This window comes from Triticum urartu, chromosome 3A (assembly GCF_056163025.1).
Source record: "Triticum urartu cultivar PI428250 chromosome 3A, HENAU_Tu73, whole genome shotgun sequence".
In the NCBI taxonomy this organism is placed as follows: Eukaryota; Viridiplantae; Streptophyta; class Magnoliopsida; order Poales; family Poaceae; genus Triticum; species Triticum urartu.
In genome coordinates, this window is record NC_141875.1 from 708890335 (window position 1) to 708909111 (window position 18777).

General features: G+C 45.0%; 1 protein-coding gene across 1 annotated transcript; it reads left to right on the top strand.

The window, feature by feature from the left end:
• Positions 1-763: 763 nt before the first annotated feature.
• LOC125546137 (putative disease resistance protein At1g61300) lies at positions 764-7476 on the top strand. The gene is made up of 4 exons (XM_048710295.2): positions 764-1084; positions 3176-3274; positions 3360-6030; positions 7092-7476. The coding sequence occupies exons 2-3, from the start codon at positions 3243-3245 to the stop codon at positions 6022-6024; spliced, it is 2697 nt and encodes an 898-aa protein (XP_048566252.1). The 5' UTR covers positions 764-1084; positions 3176-3242; the 3' UTR covers positions 6025-6030; positions 7092-7476.
• Positions 7477-18777: the final 11301 nt, after the last annotated feature.

Below are 18777 nucleotides of genomic sequence, written 5' to 3' on the forward strand. Positions count from 1 at the left end.
TAAATACTAGCGGGTAGAGGCGCGGTGGCACGCCGAGCCCATCATGAAGCCCATGTATGGGGACGACGATGCGGTGGCGGAGCGTGTGGTGGACCTGGTTCTGCATGGCGAGTTCTGGAGGAGGAGGCACTGTCGGAGGAGTACCCGGCTCTCATTTCACTTCGCTTCAGTCTCCGTCTCTTCTCCTCCTTTTCTCCAATATGTTCTTCCGATCTCTGTCCATCATGTCCCCCGCGAGCAGCACCACGGGGAGCACCGGGGACCAACAACCCGGGCGGGTGAGCAACACCACAGGGCGGCTCCGGCGGCCATCGGCCCAGGCGGGCTAGAACCACCAAGCGGAGCCCCAGCGACCAGCAGCCCGGAGGGTGAGCAGCACCATGGAGTGGCTCCGGCGGCCAGCAGCCCGGGCGGTGCCAGATGCGCCCGTGAGCAGCAGCCTGGGCGGCGCGAGATGCAGCAACTGCTACTTGCAGCCGGCCATGGCCGCCGCAGCCACGGCCAGCGCAACGCCGGCAGACCAGCACATCGGTTTGGGTGATACTACATTTTTTTATATGAAATGGAAACGTTTTTTTTTTAGACAATTTTTTTGAGACTAGGAAATAGTAGAAACTTGATATTTATGTACAGTTATCGATGGGCCCAGAAATTTCGCAAAGCCCATGGCCCGATTGGCGCGCAGGCGTTTGTCCGGGCCAGCCCTCCGACTCCGATTCTCCCCGACCAGGCGGGGGACGGCTCAAAATAGTCGATGCCCTAGCGGAACAGAAGACGCGGTACCCTAAAAAAAAAACAGGAGACGGGCGGAGACGGAGGCGACCGCCGCCCCGACGCCCTGCCGCACCCCCGACGCTCCGCCGCCCCGACGCCCCGCCGCACCCCCGACGCTCCGCCGCCCCGACGCACCCCCGAGACTCCGACACTCCGCCGCCCCGTCGCCCCTCCGACGCTTCGCCGCCCCGACGCACCTCCGACACTCCGCCGCCCCGACGCACCCCCAACACTCTGCCGCCCGACGCTCCGTCGCTCCGCCGCCTCCTCGACGCCAGTCCTCGTCCTGCAGGCTGTCATTCTCCCCCAGGTAAAGCCCTCACCTCTTCTCCCCTTCCCTCCTCTCCTAGGGTAGGGTTTTTGCTTTGTCGGCCTCGGCATGACCACGTACCTGTGACGGTCTTCTACCGTTGATCAGGGTTATGAGGAAGAAATTGAGCTATGGTTTGAGCTCTATATGGGGAGAGAGGAGTATATGCTACTGGTTTTTGCTCATCAAACTTAGGAATTGCATTCTAGGTCCCTTAGTAATGGATTTTAGGAATTGGGTTTTCATCTCTCTCTCATAAGTTCTGCCATTCTCTTCCCAAAATGTATTTCCTTCATGTTGAGCTTTCAAATTGAAAGCAGATGTTATGGCTGTTTTTTTTTTTTTTTGAATCTGAAGCTATTGTTCAGTAGTGTGCTGAATCTCTGTTTCAGTCTCAACTTTTGCTGCATGTTGATTTTCTAATCTCTGGGATGGAAGTGCTGAACTGGAAGCTCCATTTGGTCCCACTGTCTTCAGTAGTTCACTCAAAGCCATCACAGCTGTTTGAACTGTATCAATCAGTGTCCATACTGTCCTGTTTAGTACTCCCTCTGTAAACTAATATAAGAGTGTTTAGATTACTACTTTAGTGATCTAAACGCTCTTATATTAGTTTATGGAGGGAGTATATGCTACCAAATATCCATTCTCCACTATAAACTGTATGTTTAGAATATAATAGAGATTTCTAGAATTGGGTATGGGGTAGCCGGGGCAAAGAAAGAAGAGAGACAGTAAAAAGGACAACAAGTGTAACAATGCAGTACATGGGCAAGCATCACGAGCCTCTAGATCTTCATAACTACGGTTCATCTGGTCCCTGTGATAACTGAATCTCATCGACAGCTGCTGTCCTGACAGTACTTGTCTCCCACTTGCTGCTTGTTTTTACCGCCATCACCACCCCCAAGCTAGGTAGTAGCAATGGCCACACATCCATGGCTCTGTGAATGGTCAGGAAAGAGTTATGCTTGTTTATTCCTGTCCTTTGAAATGCTTATCTGTTCTGTGCCCCGAATGCCTGAATCTTGGGGAACCCTGAAGTCTCGAGTTTGTTTGTAGTCTGAATTTTAATCAGTTCATGGACAAGATTGTACATTATGCGTCATCTCACATGACTGTTCTGAGTTTCTCAATGCCCGAATCTCAATCAGTTCGCAGATAAGATTATACATTGTCTCGTTTCTTATTCTGTATCCTATTCCAAGTTGGTTATCTGTCCTGCTTTTGTTGTAGAAGACATGAAGATTCAGTCTTCTGGTTGCTCTTTTTGTCAGCAGTTGCTCACTTGCTCTTGGTTCTTCAAAGTTTTTTGTAATTCTGTATATTACCTTTTGTTATGTCATGTACTTTGGGATCTTGTCTCTGTTTTTTTGTGGGATGCACTGCTGCATTGAGTGATGTGAGGCTTCTAGAAGTTCTTTACATTACATTTTATGAATGTTTTGACAGATGTAAGGGGACCGAAAGTTCCTTTGTCACCTGCCTCCAGTTCTGAACAATTTGGTGTTTCTCTGTTGTGGTTCTGCACCTGGAGTTGGATCCATCTTTGTGTGATTTGAGGGTGGAGTCGCTCAGGTTCCTCCTTTTCTGGCAGGAATAGTTTCACATAATTCTGAATGAACCTTCTCGCATAATTCTAGATGAGCCTTGATGTCACTTCCCTATACAGATTGTTAATTGTTGATGTCCCATATGCACAGATGATCAGTGGCGGAGCTTGGGCTGAATTCTAGGGGGGGGGGGGCAAAGAATATGTGGTTTGGGCTGATTTTGCTTGAGATATGGGCCAAATACTAAGGGGTATTCCAGAAAATTTTCATGGGCTGGGGGGGCAACGGCCCAGGTTGGCCCCTGAGAAGCTCCGCCACTGCAGATGATGATTAGATCTAAATTAACCTTTTTGCATAATTCTTACAATGGTTAAACTGCACTACTAGAATAAGTGAGCTACCTCCTTTGCACTACAGTGTATATTGTGTGATTTTCATGCGCTAGAACTTTAGCTCGTAAAAATAAAAGCATGTCACGAGTTCATTATCTGTTATAGTTATATTTGAGTATATTTGTACTTCTATATCACTTGTACAGGGTTGCGAGGGCAACTGGCTCTACCCCTTTTGATTGACGCAATCGGCACGACATCTTCCTCATCATCATGGAAGCACATGCTCCTCCTCCACCCCCACCGTAAACATTCTCCCATGGACTTATTATTGCCATAAATACCTCACTCTTGCACTAATTTTGGTGCGGTTGTCTTTTTCATTTGCAGAGCAAGGCTGCTGCCACAAACAGTTGGGCTTTTCACTAGCCCGGCTGTGGCATTTATTTTGCTGGTCCTCAACAAGATTTGGGATCCCATCTTTGATTGCTATTGTTTCCTGCTTGACCCTGGCCGCCATATGACGGATTATAACCATGCCGTACAAAGGGTGGTGGCGATGAAACGTGATTTCAATCTCAGCGACCCATCCCCTACTTCTCACCAGGGTGGCAAATGGCTGGAGCGTGTAGTGCTATTACAGAAGGACAAAGAAATGATCTGCAAGAGTTATGCTGAAGGTGGATTTTTGAAGAAATGGTATTATATCAGAAAAGCGATTAAAGAGACTAAGAAGGCAGATGACATGGCCAGTCAATTCAAGGAAATCCTCGTGGAGTCAAAGCCAAGGCCACGCCCTGTTGCTAGAATATCACCAGGAGACCCATTGGAGATTATGAAGACATATACAGATAAGGTCGTTGAATTTATCAAAAATGAATCTGAAGACTCTAAACTGCTTGGAATATGGGGAATGGCAGGAGTTGGCAAGTCGGTACTCATAAGAAATATCTCTATGTGCCACTCACAGTATGCTGCTGCTGATACCCCTTTCCAGATTCTGTTCGTTGATGCTGGTTCGGACAGCTCTATCTGTAAGATTCAAAATGCACTATTTGGCCTTCTGGGATTGGCGCTAACGCCAGATGTAACTGAATCTGTGAAGGCATTTACCATCAGTAGTTACTTGAGTGAAAACAATTTCTTGCTTCTGCTAGATGATGTTCGAGAGCCTTTTGATCTTGCAAGAATTGGCGTCCCTGTTCCAGACCCGGCCTCTGCTATGTGCCGCAAGGTTGTCTTCACAACACGTACGCATGCCATATGCGCTTCTATGGGGTGTGACAGTATTATGCAGATGTCATGTCCAACTGAGGAAGATGCTACTAAGATTTTCAACTGTGCAGTGGGTACCAAGGCCTTGGAGGATTCAAGGTTCTGTGCGGTTTCTTCTGTCTTAATTAAGGAGTGTGGTCTGCTGCCGGAAGCCTTGCGCAATGTTGGACTATCAATGTCCATAAAAGACGGACCTGAACAGTGGGAACTAGCTGTAAAGCTGCTGAGACAGGCCAAGTTGCATCTGGTTACTCATAAAAAGGATAACCTTTTTGAGAGGCTGCGGTGCAGTTACGATGAGCTGGAAGCTAAAATCAAAGAGTGTCTTGTCCTCATCTGTTCCTTGTGGAGTGAAGATGCAAATATTCCCATCGACAGCCTCATTCTAATGTGGATAGGCATGGGCTTGTTGGATGGCTTGAATGCACAGAGAGAAGGATATGCTTACATAAGAATGCTTCAGCAGCGATGTTTACTAGAGAAAGGGCAGAACACCCTCACTTCAAGTGAAGATACTCATGTTCGAATGAACCCAATGATTCGCAAGGCCATTATAAAGACATTGGATAACAGGGAAGCGAACTGGTTTCCAGATTTGCCTTGGAGATCCTCATTAACTGAGAAAACTTGGCTTGTAGCTCAGCGCGTCTGGGCATCAGCAAAAGATTTTGAGATGTTTAAGAGGAAATGTTATCTGGATCAGAATAACAAAGAGAGATCCAAGTTGCTGCAGTCTAACGTGACTGTGTTGGTTAGTCGCTGTGTTATAAAATTTGATCTTTGCCAATTTCACCAGCTTGTATTTCTTGATATGGAGGGAGCCACTCTTCCAAATTTCCCTGAACGAGTCACCAAGATGAATGCTCTAGAGTACCTCAATCTGTCATCCACGGGATTAACCTCAGTCCCTTCTTCTTTGGGAGATCTCTCAAAACTAAAGTATTTGTTTCTCCGAAGGAATCCTGAACTTGAGCATATACCGATAGGGGTGATTGCCAAGCTAAAGGAACTGAAAGTATTAGATCTGTTTGATACTGGGTGCCTGCTCACATCACTAATAAATGAGATAAAGGAGCTAGAAATGGATTGCCTCATGGCTGGGTTCACCGTGGAAACTGAAAATATATTGAGGGAACTGAGAGAGCTCTCTGAAGTTTGCCCACTGTATATGTGCTTGTCCAGGTTTGAGACCGAAAAGGTTGATCTTCTGTACTTGCTTGCAGACTTTGATAAACTGCATGAACTCCAAATTAAGAGCTCTCATCATGTGCTTAAATTAGTGTACACGGATCTTGAGGTTCAAAGCACCCCAAAGATTTTCACATGCCTTGAGAGATTTATAATTAGTAACCTGCCAAACCTTGTATCTATTGATTTGAAACCCGAAGGGTTGAACATTAAATCAGTGAAGATATACAACTGTAACAAGTTAACAGACATAACTTGGATTCTGAACCTGGTTAATTTAGAGGAGCTAGTTATCAAGGACTGCTGCAGGATGAGGACTCTCATTTCTGCTAGTGCGGCAGAAGAATTGGGACTGCCGAGATTGAAAAGAGTTGAGCTTCATGGTTTGCCTGAACTCCTTACCTTGTCAGAAGCAGCGCCTCTATGTTTCAAAAGCGTAATACACTGGTGTGTTTTTCAATGCCGCAAATTATCCGGGTTGCCTAAGCCGCCGGCTCTGAAGAGTGTGTTACTAGACTGTGATGTAGGCATTTGGAATAAAATGTCACAAACTGGTGTGGCGGCTCAGTTCGCTGAAAGAGTACATCTTTAGAGTTTGGTAAGTTCTTTTCTGCATTTATTACTGCGTCTTTATTTCGTTTTGTGAGCTCATAAAATATCTATTTTGGTGCCAGCAGTATATGCCCTGCACTTTGCTTCTTTTTCAATATTGAGCTATAGCACCCGTGTATTACTGTTGTAGCAAAGCATTTTAATGGTAGTTAAATTACTATATAATGTTTTACTCCCTCCATTCCTAAATATAAGTCTCTGTAGAGATTCCACTATGGACTACATACGGAGCAAAATGAGTGAATCTACACTCTAAAATGCATCTATATACATCCGTATGTTGTTCATAGTGGAATCTTTACAAAGACTTATATTTAGGAACGGAGGGAGTACTATTGTTCATAGTGTGCATCTTGAAGCATGAAAAATGATACATGAAGTTGCGGTTTCATACTTTTGGGCAGCATGGATATTTTGACCCTGCAGGCTGGGTCTGCACTCTTTAGGTGCACCCTTTTGAGGCCAGTTGCCTGGTAGTGTTAGAAAGTTTTACCTCATCACTCATCTAGTGTTTCTGAAGGAAATCTCCACTAAAAAAAATTCTGCATGTGTAGATTGTGTCTACCTCTGACTGGCTGGTCCTCAAGAGAGAATTAGTTTTAGGCATAATGGTTGGGTTGTCATATATGATGTAAATAACTTCATTACTGATACAAGTTTGTAGAAAATCTCAAATTGATTCCTTCATTAAGAGAATATATCCCTGAATAATAATGCATGTTTTGGTTGCCATTTGGTACAATGGGCTTGAAGGTACTCACTATATCATCTGCTCCAGTTACGTGGAGACGAAGCTGTGCGTTTTCATAGTTACAGTTTTGGCTGGTTCCGTTTTTGGTGATGATAGTTGACACATGCAAATGCTTGATTCTTCAGAGAGATCATTGAGATGTACTTACTTCCATTATTATTTGTTTCTGCCAGTTGGAATTCCGTCTTCCCATTTGTACCTGGATATATATTGGCAGTACATGTTTGACTCTAGGTTTCGGTAGCATTTTCCATGATGGTGCCGAAATAATGTCTTCATTTTTTGTGCAATTGCAGCTTGTGGAAAGTTTGAGGATGCCAATGGAATGAGGTTAATGTGAAGACCCTTGTTGCAGTCTATGTGTTCCAGAATGGTAGCAGAAAGATTTTGTTTCTATACAATTGACAGTGAAGGAATTTTGCAAAACATTCAATGCTTGCTTGTATTGTTTGATGATGTGCCGAACCCTACGGTCTCTATCTTGACACGCTGAGATATCATGCACGTGTCTCTTGTTAACTTGTAATAGAGCACAAAGCATAGTTATGGTGGAATCATCCTGGTGGATTTGCTCTTGACCTGGAGATGGATGTTTATGTTTTGAAATATATTCTCTTGTATGGAATATTGCCTTTTCTGCTATTGTAAAACTGCTGGATACATTTGTTTGTTTTTGTGGGTGATTGCATTTGTTTTCCCGTGAAGTTTCATGTTTGATGATTAGGCAGGTAGCATAGCTTTTGCAAATGTGATTCGTGACATGTTATTTTTCGCTACATAATGAAAACTGGGGACACTACCATGAAAGAAAAAGAAAAAAAACTTGCCGTGACTAGCTCTGCCCAGAACAGCAAAGGAACATCAGGCAGAAGAAGATCAGTTAGAAGAGCAGAAACTAACGGTGCGGGCGTGAGTCGGGCAAGGAGGAGGTGATGTCCTTTGTCCACAAGGTACTCCCTCCATTTCAAAATAGATGACTCAGACTTTGTACTGACTCTAGAGGGAGTAGCTCAGAAGACTCAACTCATTCACCTCTCGGATGCGGATTCGGCCCAGTTGTTCGTCATCTAATTTCCGTTCAGTGATTCGCAAAAGATTTTTCACGATTTTGTGCAGAAACTTTAGTTCAGATCAGAGTTAGAAGTGTGCTTTGCTCTTGTCGAGATTTAAATCCTTCATCATCATCACAGCTTAAAAGTATCTCGAGTGAGAAACCGTGTGGCCGGGTGAAGTAAAACTGACACCGCGCGTCAGACACAAGTGACCTGTGTGTCTGAGGCGACGCGTGGGCTAGTTGAATATACTGAAACTCCGCTGTGTCTGGCACCATGCGTAGCTCGTTTTCTCCCTTGTCTTCATTCAGATACGCTCCTACTCCACCACCGTTTCAGTTTAATTTTGGTTGGTGATTCCGAAAAGATTTTTGCCAAAACATTAGTTTAGATATATTTACAAGTGTACTACTTTGCTCTGGTGCCGGGGGTGTCAAGACCACACAACTGGCCTGTGTGTCTGAGGCTGAAACTGACTACGCCCGGCGGCAGACACAAGCTCCACTGTGTCTGGCACCCTGCGTAACTCGTTTTCTCCCATGTATCTTCATTCTGCAATCATTCCTGGTGCCGCGACCGCGAGCGTCCACAAGGCATCCCAGAAGAATCAACTTGTTCACCTCTTGGATGTGGCTCCGGCCCGGTTGTTCAAGATTCAGTTTAAATTTGGTTGGTGATTCCCACAAGTCTTTTCCACGATTTTAAACCAGAAACCGTACTTTAAGTAGAGTGTTAAAAGTGTGCTCGATCAGGTTGAATTTGAAATTCTTCATAGTGAAAGTTTACAAGTATCTTAATTCAGAAGCCGTGTAAAAGCTGACGCCGCGCGTCAGACACAAGTGGCCCGTGTGTCTGAGCCGATGCGTGTATCACTGAAACTGAAACTGAAACTGACGCATGGGAGCAGACATCAAATCCTTTTGTGTCTGACGACTCGCGTACCTTCTTCCTCTGCTTATCTTGAGTCAGATACACATCTCGACACCTTTTTCCACTTCCTATATCTCCTTCCAGGGTTTTTGGGTTCTGTTGTAGAGGATTTCACCTTTACCTCCATGATGGATCTAGATCATCTTCATTCCACCTTAGGTTTGAGGAAGTAACTATTCAGCCGAGAAGAGACAATGCTTCAGTTATCTGTAGCTAGATTTCAGAGAATGTCCAAGGAAGAAGGGCAGTCCTCTAAGAGCAAGTCATGGCAGCCCAAGCTCCAGTTCAAGGTACACTAATCAGATACAGTCCCAAGGGAGGCAGATTTAGTTTGAGCATATCAATGATTCCAAGCTCCATGATGCACAAGCTCAGGAAGATTGAACTCCCGACAACACATAGCACATCTGCCACAAGATTAAGAGATGCTTCAACTTGTTGTAGAATTCATTTGTGAACCCATCGGTTATTCGGCGATCTGTTGATTGCAGAGACAATCTCCCCCCAAAGAGAAAGACGCTCAGACGAACCGGATTGTATAATTGGGGACTAGGATTTAACGTTGGCAGGGATAAACTGTGCTGCGCTGCCCAAACAGGCTGCTGGTAAAGTAGGTCGTGGCACCATCAGGCTGATCAACTGCAGCTTGTTTTTGCCCTTGTCGTAATGCTCGACCCCATCAGCTACCAAGACCTTGATTTTAATTTTTCCGAGCATGACAGTTTGTGTGTTGCGTGAAAGTTGTCATCCCCAGAGAGAGACACACCCAGGATGACAGCTTAGCTCTTCTTCTCCAAGCAGCAATTTGCCAAAGAATGGGTTGCTGAGATTTTTTATTCTCGCAAAGAACGTTCCAGAGCAGTTAACCGCCTGCATTCTTCCACCGCATATCCAGATAATTAACCACGTGTTTGTTCCTTCTTCAGTAGTTCCTGCAAGCTAGAGTTCCCAGCCAGTGATTCTCGAACCGGAAGATCCTGCTCCTCGGAGTGTCCTTGTTCAAGTCCACGACAACAGGAGTGTGATCAGAATCAGATGTTACATCAGGGATCGATGGTCCAGTTTCCAGGCAGCACTGCATTGACCACTACCAGGACACGATCCAGCAGCTTGATACAGGGTGGTGAAGCTCCTGTTGGTGATCTCAATATCATCTAAATTAGCATATTGTTTGATCCACTCATTGAAATCCTCCATGACTACTGTCCGGTTGATTGATTCGCCCTCTTGATTTTTCATACTCATGCCGATACATGTTGAAATCCCCCACTAGCTTAATTAGCATCCAAAGGACCATTGACTGCATTGGCAACTTGCTCCAAATTAAAGCCTGAAAGAACAAGAACTCTCCCCTTTGAAAATTAAAGAATCATAAGGCGCAGCGCATATATATATATGGTTGCGAGTATAGCCGAGCCATTGTTGCTGGTAGAGGAAAACTGCTCTGCGCAGGAGAAGAACCTGACTCTCGACGGAGCAGGGGAGCTCCAGTCCAGAGCTTGTAGGCCGCCGCTGGAGTCAAACCTCCCCTTCCCTTTTCTGGCACAGCAACAGGGTCCGGAGGTCGACGGAAGCCGCATCACCTCCCTGTCCGATGAGAGGGATCTAAGAGTAGGCGTTCCCGGCCGGGCAGCCGTGGCAGAAAGCCGCGGGATGAGGACCGCGTCGAGGGCCTGGAGGCCGAGCCCAGACCGACGCCTCCGGGGCGGGCTCGTGGCTGTTGGAAAATTAGGCAAGTTCATGATTAATTCCAGTAAATAATTCATGACTAGAAGAGATACTAGCATGCAAAAATCTAGCAAACTAGAAGAACAACAAGACATGCATAACAGCAGCAAACACGTAACAGTAGTTGTAGAAACAGACATGAACAGAGGATGTTGGACGTACTGATCGTTAGCTATTATGTGTGCGACAGTGTTGATGACGATGTTGGCGACGATCTGCTGCTGACGGCGATGAATACGACGATGAGTAGCACCGCCCGACTTGGACGGAAGACGACCCGTGATGACGAATTTGAGCAGTCGCGCACAGCGCTTCCCAAAAACCTAATTCGTCCTCTCCCGGTGCAGGATCGCAAAGACGAACGGTTCCGGAGACCTGCTCTCCCACGCGCCGATGCACGCCGGCGTTCGGGATGGAGTAGACTACGATGGCGGCGCAAGTTGTGAGACGAGGCAAAACCCTAGGTGTTTTTCGGTGTATCTCTGGCCGCAGCCGGTAGCTGTATATATATTAGGACCAGACCGGATTTCAGCGGACCATTCACGCGCATGTCGCATGTACGCCTCGCCTCGCCTCGCCACGGCCCGGCCCGGCCCGGCCCGGCCCGGCGAGGCGAGCGAGCGCGCGCGTGTGGTTTTCCCTTTCTCTTCTCACACATCACTTAGAGTGGTAGAGAGAACCCACTATATAAAGAGGTCCAACTCTTCTTCAACTTCCAAGGTGGGACTAAACTTAGCACCACCACTTGCCATTTTACACACGGGCTTTGAGATTTCAGAAATTGCTATGGGCCTAGCCCATTAATTCTAACAATCCCCCACCAGATCTCAAATACCCATTTAGAGATTTGCCTTCTCTCACCACTTGTTTAATATACCAGTGTTTCAGCAGAGACTGTTAAGTTGAACTTCTGCCTAGAACTTTAAGCTACATCCATTCACAACTTGACAATGGACTATGCCTTGAATTGCTAGTTTTGTGTGAACAGGTTTCACTCAAAGTCTTAACCAGTACCCGACCGCCAGTAGGCTACCCCGCGGTTTGGAGCTTATACGTCATACTCCCTGGTCTCTTCGTGAGTTTACTAGAGATCACCCAAATCTCATAGACTGCGAAGTTTACAGTCAGAACTCATATAGGTGTGTTCTTTCAAGACTGCTCTGTAGGACAGCATCTTTGCTAATTATAGCCAATAGAACCACATTAAGGCATGTTGCCGACCTGCCTTACAGATCTGAGCCTTACAGCTCTGAGAGTTTTGCATCTTCACTTGGAGACGATCATAAGTTATTACTCTCCTTAGTTAACCAATAGCTTGTTCTTCCCAGATCCTAATTCACGGGATCTCCGATCACAAAGGTTGGGTTACTACTATGGTGTAACATCTATGGGTCTCATACCCATCTCCCTCGATGCAATATCTATCACATTTCGTGATAGTCCCTTTGTAAAGGGATCTGCCAGGTTTTTGTCTGTTTGTATATACGTAACAGTTATTACTCCGGAGTTTCTCAACTTCCTGACAGACTTCAAACGTCTTTTCACGTGTCTTGATGACTTTGCATTATCTTTAGAATTGTTCACTTTAGCGATAACCGTTTGGTTATCACAATTCATAAGAATAGCTGGTACAGGTTTTTCAACAACCGGCAAGTCCATCAAGAGCTCACGCAGCCATTCTGCCTCAACAGTAGCTGTGTCCAAAGCAGTTAATTCTGCTTCCATAGTTGACCTCGTCAATATGGTTTGCTTGCAAGACCTCCATGACACTGCGCCACCACCATGAGTAAATACATACCCACTTGTTGCGTAAAGTACATCAACATCGGAGATCCAATTTGAATCACTATATCCTTCTAGCACAGCAGGATGCCCTGAATAAGTAATTCCGTAACTCATAGTACCTCTCAGATAGCGCAAGACCCTTTCTAGTGCATGCCAATGATCATCACCCGGGTTGGACATGAACCTACTCAGTTTGCTCACAGCAAAAGAGATATCTGGTCTTGTAGCGCTAGCTAAGTACATGAGTGAACCGACAATTTGAGAGTATCTTAATTGATCTCTCGTTTCTTTCTTGTTCTTTCTGAGTGTCACGCTGGGATCATAAGGTGTTGGAGAAGGCTTGCTATCCATAAAACCGAATCGGTTCAAGACCTTCTCAACATAGTGAGATTGCGTTAATGTAATCCCACTCTCATCCTTAATAAGTTTGATGTTTAGAATTACATCGGCTTCTCCCAGATCTTTCATGTCAAAACTTTTTGATAGAAAAGACTTGACCTCATTAATTGCATTAATGTTTGTACCAAAGATCAGTATGTCGTCCACATACAAACATAATATGACACTATTGCCCCCACCATGGCGATAGTAAACACACCTATCAGCCTCGTTAATGACAAATCCTGCAGAAGTCAAAGTTCTTTCAAACTTCTCATGCCATTGCTTAGGTGCCTGTTTCAGACCATACAAAGATTTTAACAACTTGCACACCTTTCTCTCTTCACCCTTTACCACAAACCCGTCAGGCTAATCCATATAGATCTGCTCTTCCAACTCTCCATTGAGAAAAGCTGTCTTTACATCCATTTGATGAATGATAAGACCATAAGAGGCAGCCAAGGAAAGTAACACTCGAATGGTGGTCATTCTAGCAACGGGTGAATAGGTGTCAAAGTAATCTTCGCCTTCTTTCTGAGTGTAGCCCTTGGCCACTAGCCGCGCCTTGTATTTATCAATAGTACCATCAGGCTTTAGCTTCTTTTTGAACACCCACTTACAGCCCACAGGTTTACAACCATATGGTCTATCAGTTAGTTCCCAAGTTCCATTAGAAAGAATTGAGTCCATCTCATTATGAACAGCTTCTTTCCAATCATCTACATCCGGAGATGCATATGCTTCTACAATCGTCTTGGGTGTGTCGTCCACAAGGTATACAATGAAATCATCACCAAAGGATTTTGCAATCCTTTGTCTCTTGTTCCTTCTAGGAACTTCATTGTTATCCTTCTCAAGGACTTCCTCATTTGATTGTTCGAAATATTCATCAGTTGTACTAGATTCAGGAATTATCTCAGAAGAAAATCTAGCAATGCTATGCATATCTTTCATAGGAAATATGTTCTCAAAAAATGTTGCATCACGAGATTCCATTATAGTATCAACATGCATATCAGGTACTTCAGATTTTACCACTAAAAACCTATAAGCAATGCTCCGTTGAGCATACCCTAGAAAGACACAATCCACTGTCTTTGGTCCAAGTTTGCGTTTCTTAGGAATAGGAATATTGACCTTTGCCAAACATCCCCAAGTGCGCAAATAAGAAAGTGATGGTTTTCTCCCAACCCACTCCTCATAAGGGGTTTTCTCTTTATTATTGTTGGGAACTCTATTCAGGACATGACATGAAGTCAATAGAGCCTCCCCCCACCATGCCTTAGATAAACCAGCAGTGTCTAACATGGCATTCACCAAGTCAGTCAATGTGCGGTTTTTCCTCTCGGCCACTCCATTTGATTGAGGTGAATAGGGAGGCGTCCTCTCATGAATAATACCATGTTCCTCACAAAATTCATCAAAAACTTTTGGAAAATACTCTCCACCACGATCGGACCTAAGACGCTTGATCTTTCTCTCTAGTTGATTTTCAACTTCAGCTTTATAGATTTTAAAGTAGTCTAATGCTTCATCTTTAGTTTGCAACAAATAAACATAGCAAAATCTAGTCGCATCATCAATCAAAGTCATGAAATATCTCTTTCCACCTTTTGTCAACACACCATTCATCTCACAAAGATCAGAATGTATGAGTTCTAGAGGTGCCAAGTTTCTCTCCTCGGCAGCCTTGTGAGGCTTTCGAGGTTGCTTAGATTGCACACAACTATGGCACTTAGAACCTTTGGCAACTGTGAAGTTCGGAATTAAACTCATGCTGGATAGCCGAGACATTAAACCAAAATTAATATGACATAAACGAGAGTGCCAAATACTTGCATCATCATTAACACTAGCACAAATTTGGTTTATTGACTTATTGCAAAAATCTGAAAGAGAAAAGCGGAACAAGCCTCCGCACTCATAGCCTTTTCCTATAAATTGTCCAAATCTTGACACGATTACTTTATTGGACTCTAAAACTACCTTAAATCCATCTCGACATAGAAGGGAGCCGCTAACTAGATTCTTGTTCATAGTAGGGACATGCTGCACGTTCCTTAGTTGCACGATCTTTCCCGAAGTAAACTTCAGATCCACCGTGCCAATGCCACGAACAGAAGCATGTGACCCATTCCCCATCAGGATGGAAGAATCCCTTGCGACCTGATAAGAAGTAAACAGGGAGATGTCAGCACACACATGAACGTTAGCACCCGAATCAATCCACCACGAAGATGATTGAAATACTGAAAGCACAATAGGTAAATTACCATACCCATCAGTATTGCTAGCGGTCACCATGTTGACAGTCTTGGAGCTTGTTTTCCCTCTGCGGTCTGCACGTTCAGGGCATTCCTTGGAAAAGTGTCCAGGCTTCCCACAGGCGTAGCACTCTAGCTCAGCCTTGTTGAACTTCTTCTTCTTGAAGGTAGTAGTCTTGGTAGGCTTGTTGAAAACAGGTTTGTTCTTCCCTTTGTTCTTGTTCTGTGGGTACCTCTGCACCATGTTAGCAGTAGGCTGAACCTCACCTCCTTTTTCAGTGGTATCTTTAGCCCGAGCTTTTTCTTCAACATCAAGAGATGCAATCAGATTTTCAACTGATATCTCCTGTCTCTTATGCTTCAGAGTTGTGGCGAAATTCCTCCAAGAAGGAGGCAACTTTGCAATCATGCACCCAGCCACGAATTTGTCGGGTAGAACACATTTAAGGAGTTCAAGTTCCTTCACAATGCACTGTATCTCATGAGCTTGTTCAACCACAGAACGGTTATTCACCATCTTGTAGTCATGAAAACTCTCCATGATGTACAGTTCACTGCCTGCATCTGTTGCACCGAATTTTGCATTCAGTGCATCACACAGAATTTTTCCGTCGTTTATGTGCATGTACACATCACACAGACGGTCAGCAAGAACACTCAGAATGCATCCCACAGACATAGTATTGGCTTCCTGGAATTTTCTCCGATCTTCGTCGGTCATTCCCTCTGGAGCACCAACGCTAGCGTGGAAAACTTTCAGAGCAGTAAGCCAGAGCGTGGTCTTCACCTGCCACCTCTTAAAGTGCACACCGGTAAACTTATCCGGCCTCAGTGCATCAGCCAATCCAGCCATAGTTAACTCAGGAAATTGCTGACAATTAGGTTTTTGGATTGTTGGAAAATTAGGCAAGTTCATGATTAATTCCAGTAAATAATTCATGACTAGAAGAGATACTAGCATGCAAAAATCTAGCAAACTAGAAGAACAGCAAGACATGCATAACAACAGCAAACACGTAACAGTAGCTGTAGAAACAGACATGAACAGAGGATGTTGGACGTACTGATCGTTAGCTATTATGGGTGCGACAGTGTTGATGACGATGTTGGCGACGATCTGCTGCTGACGGCGATGAATACGACGATGAGTAGCACCGCTCGACTTGGACGGAAGACGACCCGTGATGACGAATTTGAGCAGTCGCGCACAGCGCTTCCCAAAAACCTAATTCGTCCTCTCCCGGTGCAGGATCGCAAAGACGAACGGTTCCGGAGACCTGCTCTCCCACGCGCCGATGCACGCCGGCGTTCGGGATGGAGTAGACTACGATGGCGGCGCAAGTTGTGAGACGAGGCAAAACCCTAGGTGTTTTTCGGTGTATCTCTGGCCGCAGCCGGTAGCTGTATATATATTAGGACCAGAGGCGGTATTGTGTCGCGACCACAATCCCAAACCGACTCGGTTTCTAATTCGTATACTTACCGGACAAGAAATCAAAAAAACTTGTCTGCCAAGACATAAAAATAAAACGGCAAAAGGAAGCTGCGCTCCTGCAAGGAGACGGACCGGATTTCAGCGGACCATTCACGCGCATGTCGCATGTACGCGCCGCCTCGCCACGGCCCGGCCCGGCCCGGCCCGGCCCGGCCCGGCCAGGCCAGGCCAGGCCAGGCCAGGCCAGGCGAGGCGAGCGAGCGCGCGCGTGTGGTTTTCCCTTTCTCTTCTCACACATCACTTAGAGTGGTAGAGAGAACCCACTATATAAAGAGGTCCAACTCTTCTTCAACTTCCAAGGTGGGACTAAACTTAGCACCACCACTTGCCATTTTACACACGGGCTTTGAGATTTCAGAAATTGCTATGGGCCTAGCCCATTAATTCTAACAATCCCCCACCAGATCTCAAATACCCATTTAGAGATTTGCCTTCTCTCACCACTTGTTTAATATACCAGTGTTTCAGCAGAGACTGTTAAGTTGAACTTCTGCCTAGAACTTTAAGCTACATCCATTCACAACTTGACAATGGACTATGCCTTGAATTGCTAGTTTTGTGTGAACAGGTTTCACTCAAAGTCTTAACCAGTACCCGACCGCCAGTAGGCTACCCCGCGGTTTGGAGCTTATACGTCATACTCCCTGGTCTCTTCGTGAGTTTACTAGAGATCACCCAAATCTCATAGACTGCGACGTTTACAGTCAGAACTCATATAGGTGTGTTCTTTCAAGACTGCTCTGTAGGACAGCATCTTTGCTAATTATAGCCAATAGAACCACATTAAGGCATGTTGCCGACCTGCCTTACAGATCTGAGCCTTACAGCTCTGAGAGTTTTGCATCTTCACTTGGAGACGATCATAAGTTATTACTCTCCTCAGTTAACCAATAGCTTGTTCTTCCCAGATCCTAATTCACGGGATCTCCGATCACAAAGGTTGGGTTACTAATATGGTGTAACATCTATGGGTCTCATACCCATCTCCCTCGATGCAATATCTATCACATTTCGTGATAGTCCCTTTGTAAAGGGATCTGCCAGGTTTTTGTCTGTTTGTATATACGTAACAGTTATTACTCCGGAGTTTCTCAACTTCCTGACAGACTTCAAACGTCTTTTCACGTGTCTTGATGACTTTGCATTATCTTTAGAATTGTTCACTTTAGCGATAACCGTTTGGTTATCACAATTCATAAGAATAGCCGGTACAGGTTTTTCAACAACCGGCAAGTCCATCAAGAGCTCACGCAGCCATTCTGCCTCAACAGTAGCTGTGTCCAAAGCAGTTAATTCTGCTTCCATAGTTGACCTCGTCAATATGGTTTGCTTGCAAGACCTCCATGACACTGCGCCACCACCATGAGTAAATACATACCCACTTGTTGCGTAAAGTACATCAACATCGGAGATCCAATTTGAATCACTATATCCTTCTAGCACAGCAGGATGCCCTGAATAAGTAATTCCGTAACTCATAGTACCTCTCAGATAGCGCAAGACCCTTTCTAGTGCATGCCAATGATCATCACCCGGGTTGGACATGAACCTACTCAGTTTGCTCACAGCAAAAGAGATATCTGGTCTTGTAGCGCTAGCTAAGTACATGAGTGAACCGACAATTTGAGAGTATCTTAATTGATCTCTCGTTTCTTTCTTGTTCTTTCTGAGTGTCACGCTGGGATCATAAGGTGTTGGAGAAGGCTTGCTATCCATAAAACCGAATCGGTTCAAGACCTTCTCAACATAGTGAGATTGCGTTAATGTAATCCCACTCTCATCCTTAATAAGTTTGATGTTTAGAATTACATCGGCTTCTCCCAGATCTTTCATGTCAAAACTTTTTGATAGAAAAGACTTGACCTCATTAATTGCATTAATGTTTGTACCAAAGATCAGTATGTCGTCCACATACAAGCATTAATGTTTGTACCAAAGATCAGTATGTCGTCCACATACAAACATAATATGACACTATTGCCCCCACCATGGCGATAGTAAACACACCTATCAGCCTCGTTAATGACAAATCCTGCAGAAGTCAAAGTTCTTTCAAACTTCTCATGCCATTGCTTAGGTGCCTGTTTCAGACCATACAAAGATTTTAACAACTTGCACACCTTTCTCTCTTCACCCTTTACCACAAACCCGTCAGGCTGATCCATATAGATCTCCTCTTCCAACTCTCCATTGAGAAAAGCTGTCTTTACATCCATTTGATGAATGATAAGACCATAAGAGGCAGCCAAGGAAAGTAACACTCGAATGGTGGTCATTCTAGCAACGGGTGAATAGGTGTCAAAGTAATCTTCGCCTTCTTTCTGAGTGTAGCCCTTGGCCACTAGCCGCG

What these genes read in the sequence shown, in the direction of transcription:
- LOC125546137 (XM_048710295.2), top strand. Translation starts at nt 3,243, where the DNA reads ATGGAAGCACATGCTCCTCCTCCACCCCCACC. An exon ending in GCTCCTCCTCCACCCCCACC is followed by an intron (nt 3,275 to 3,359) that starts GTAAACATTCTC and finishes TTTCATTTGCAG; the next exon opens with AGCAAGGCTGCTGCCACAAA.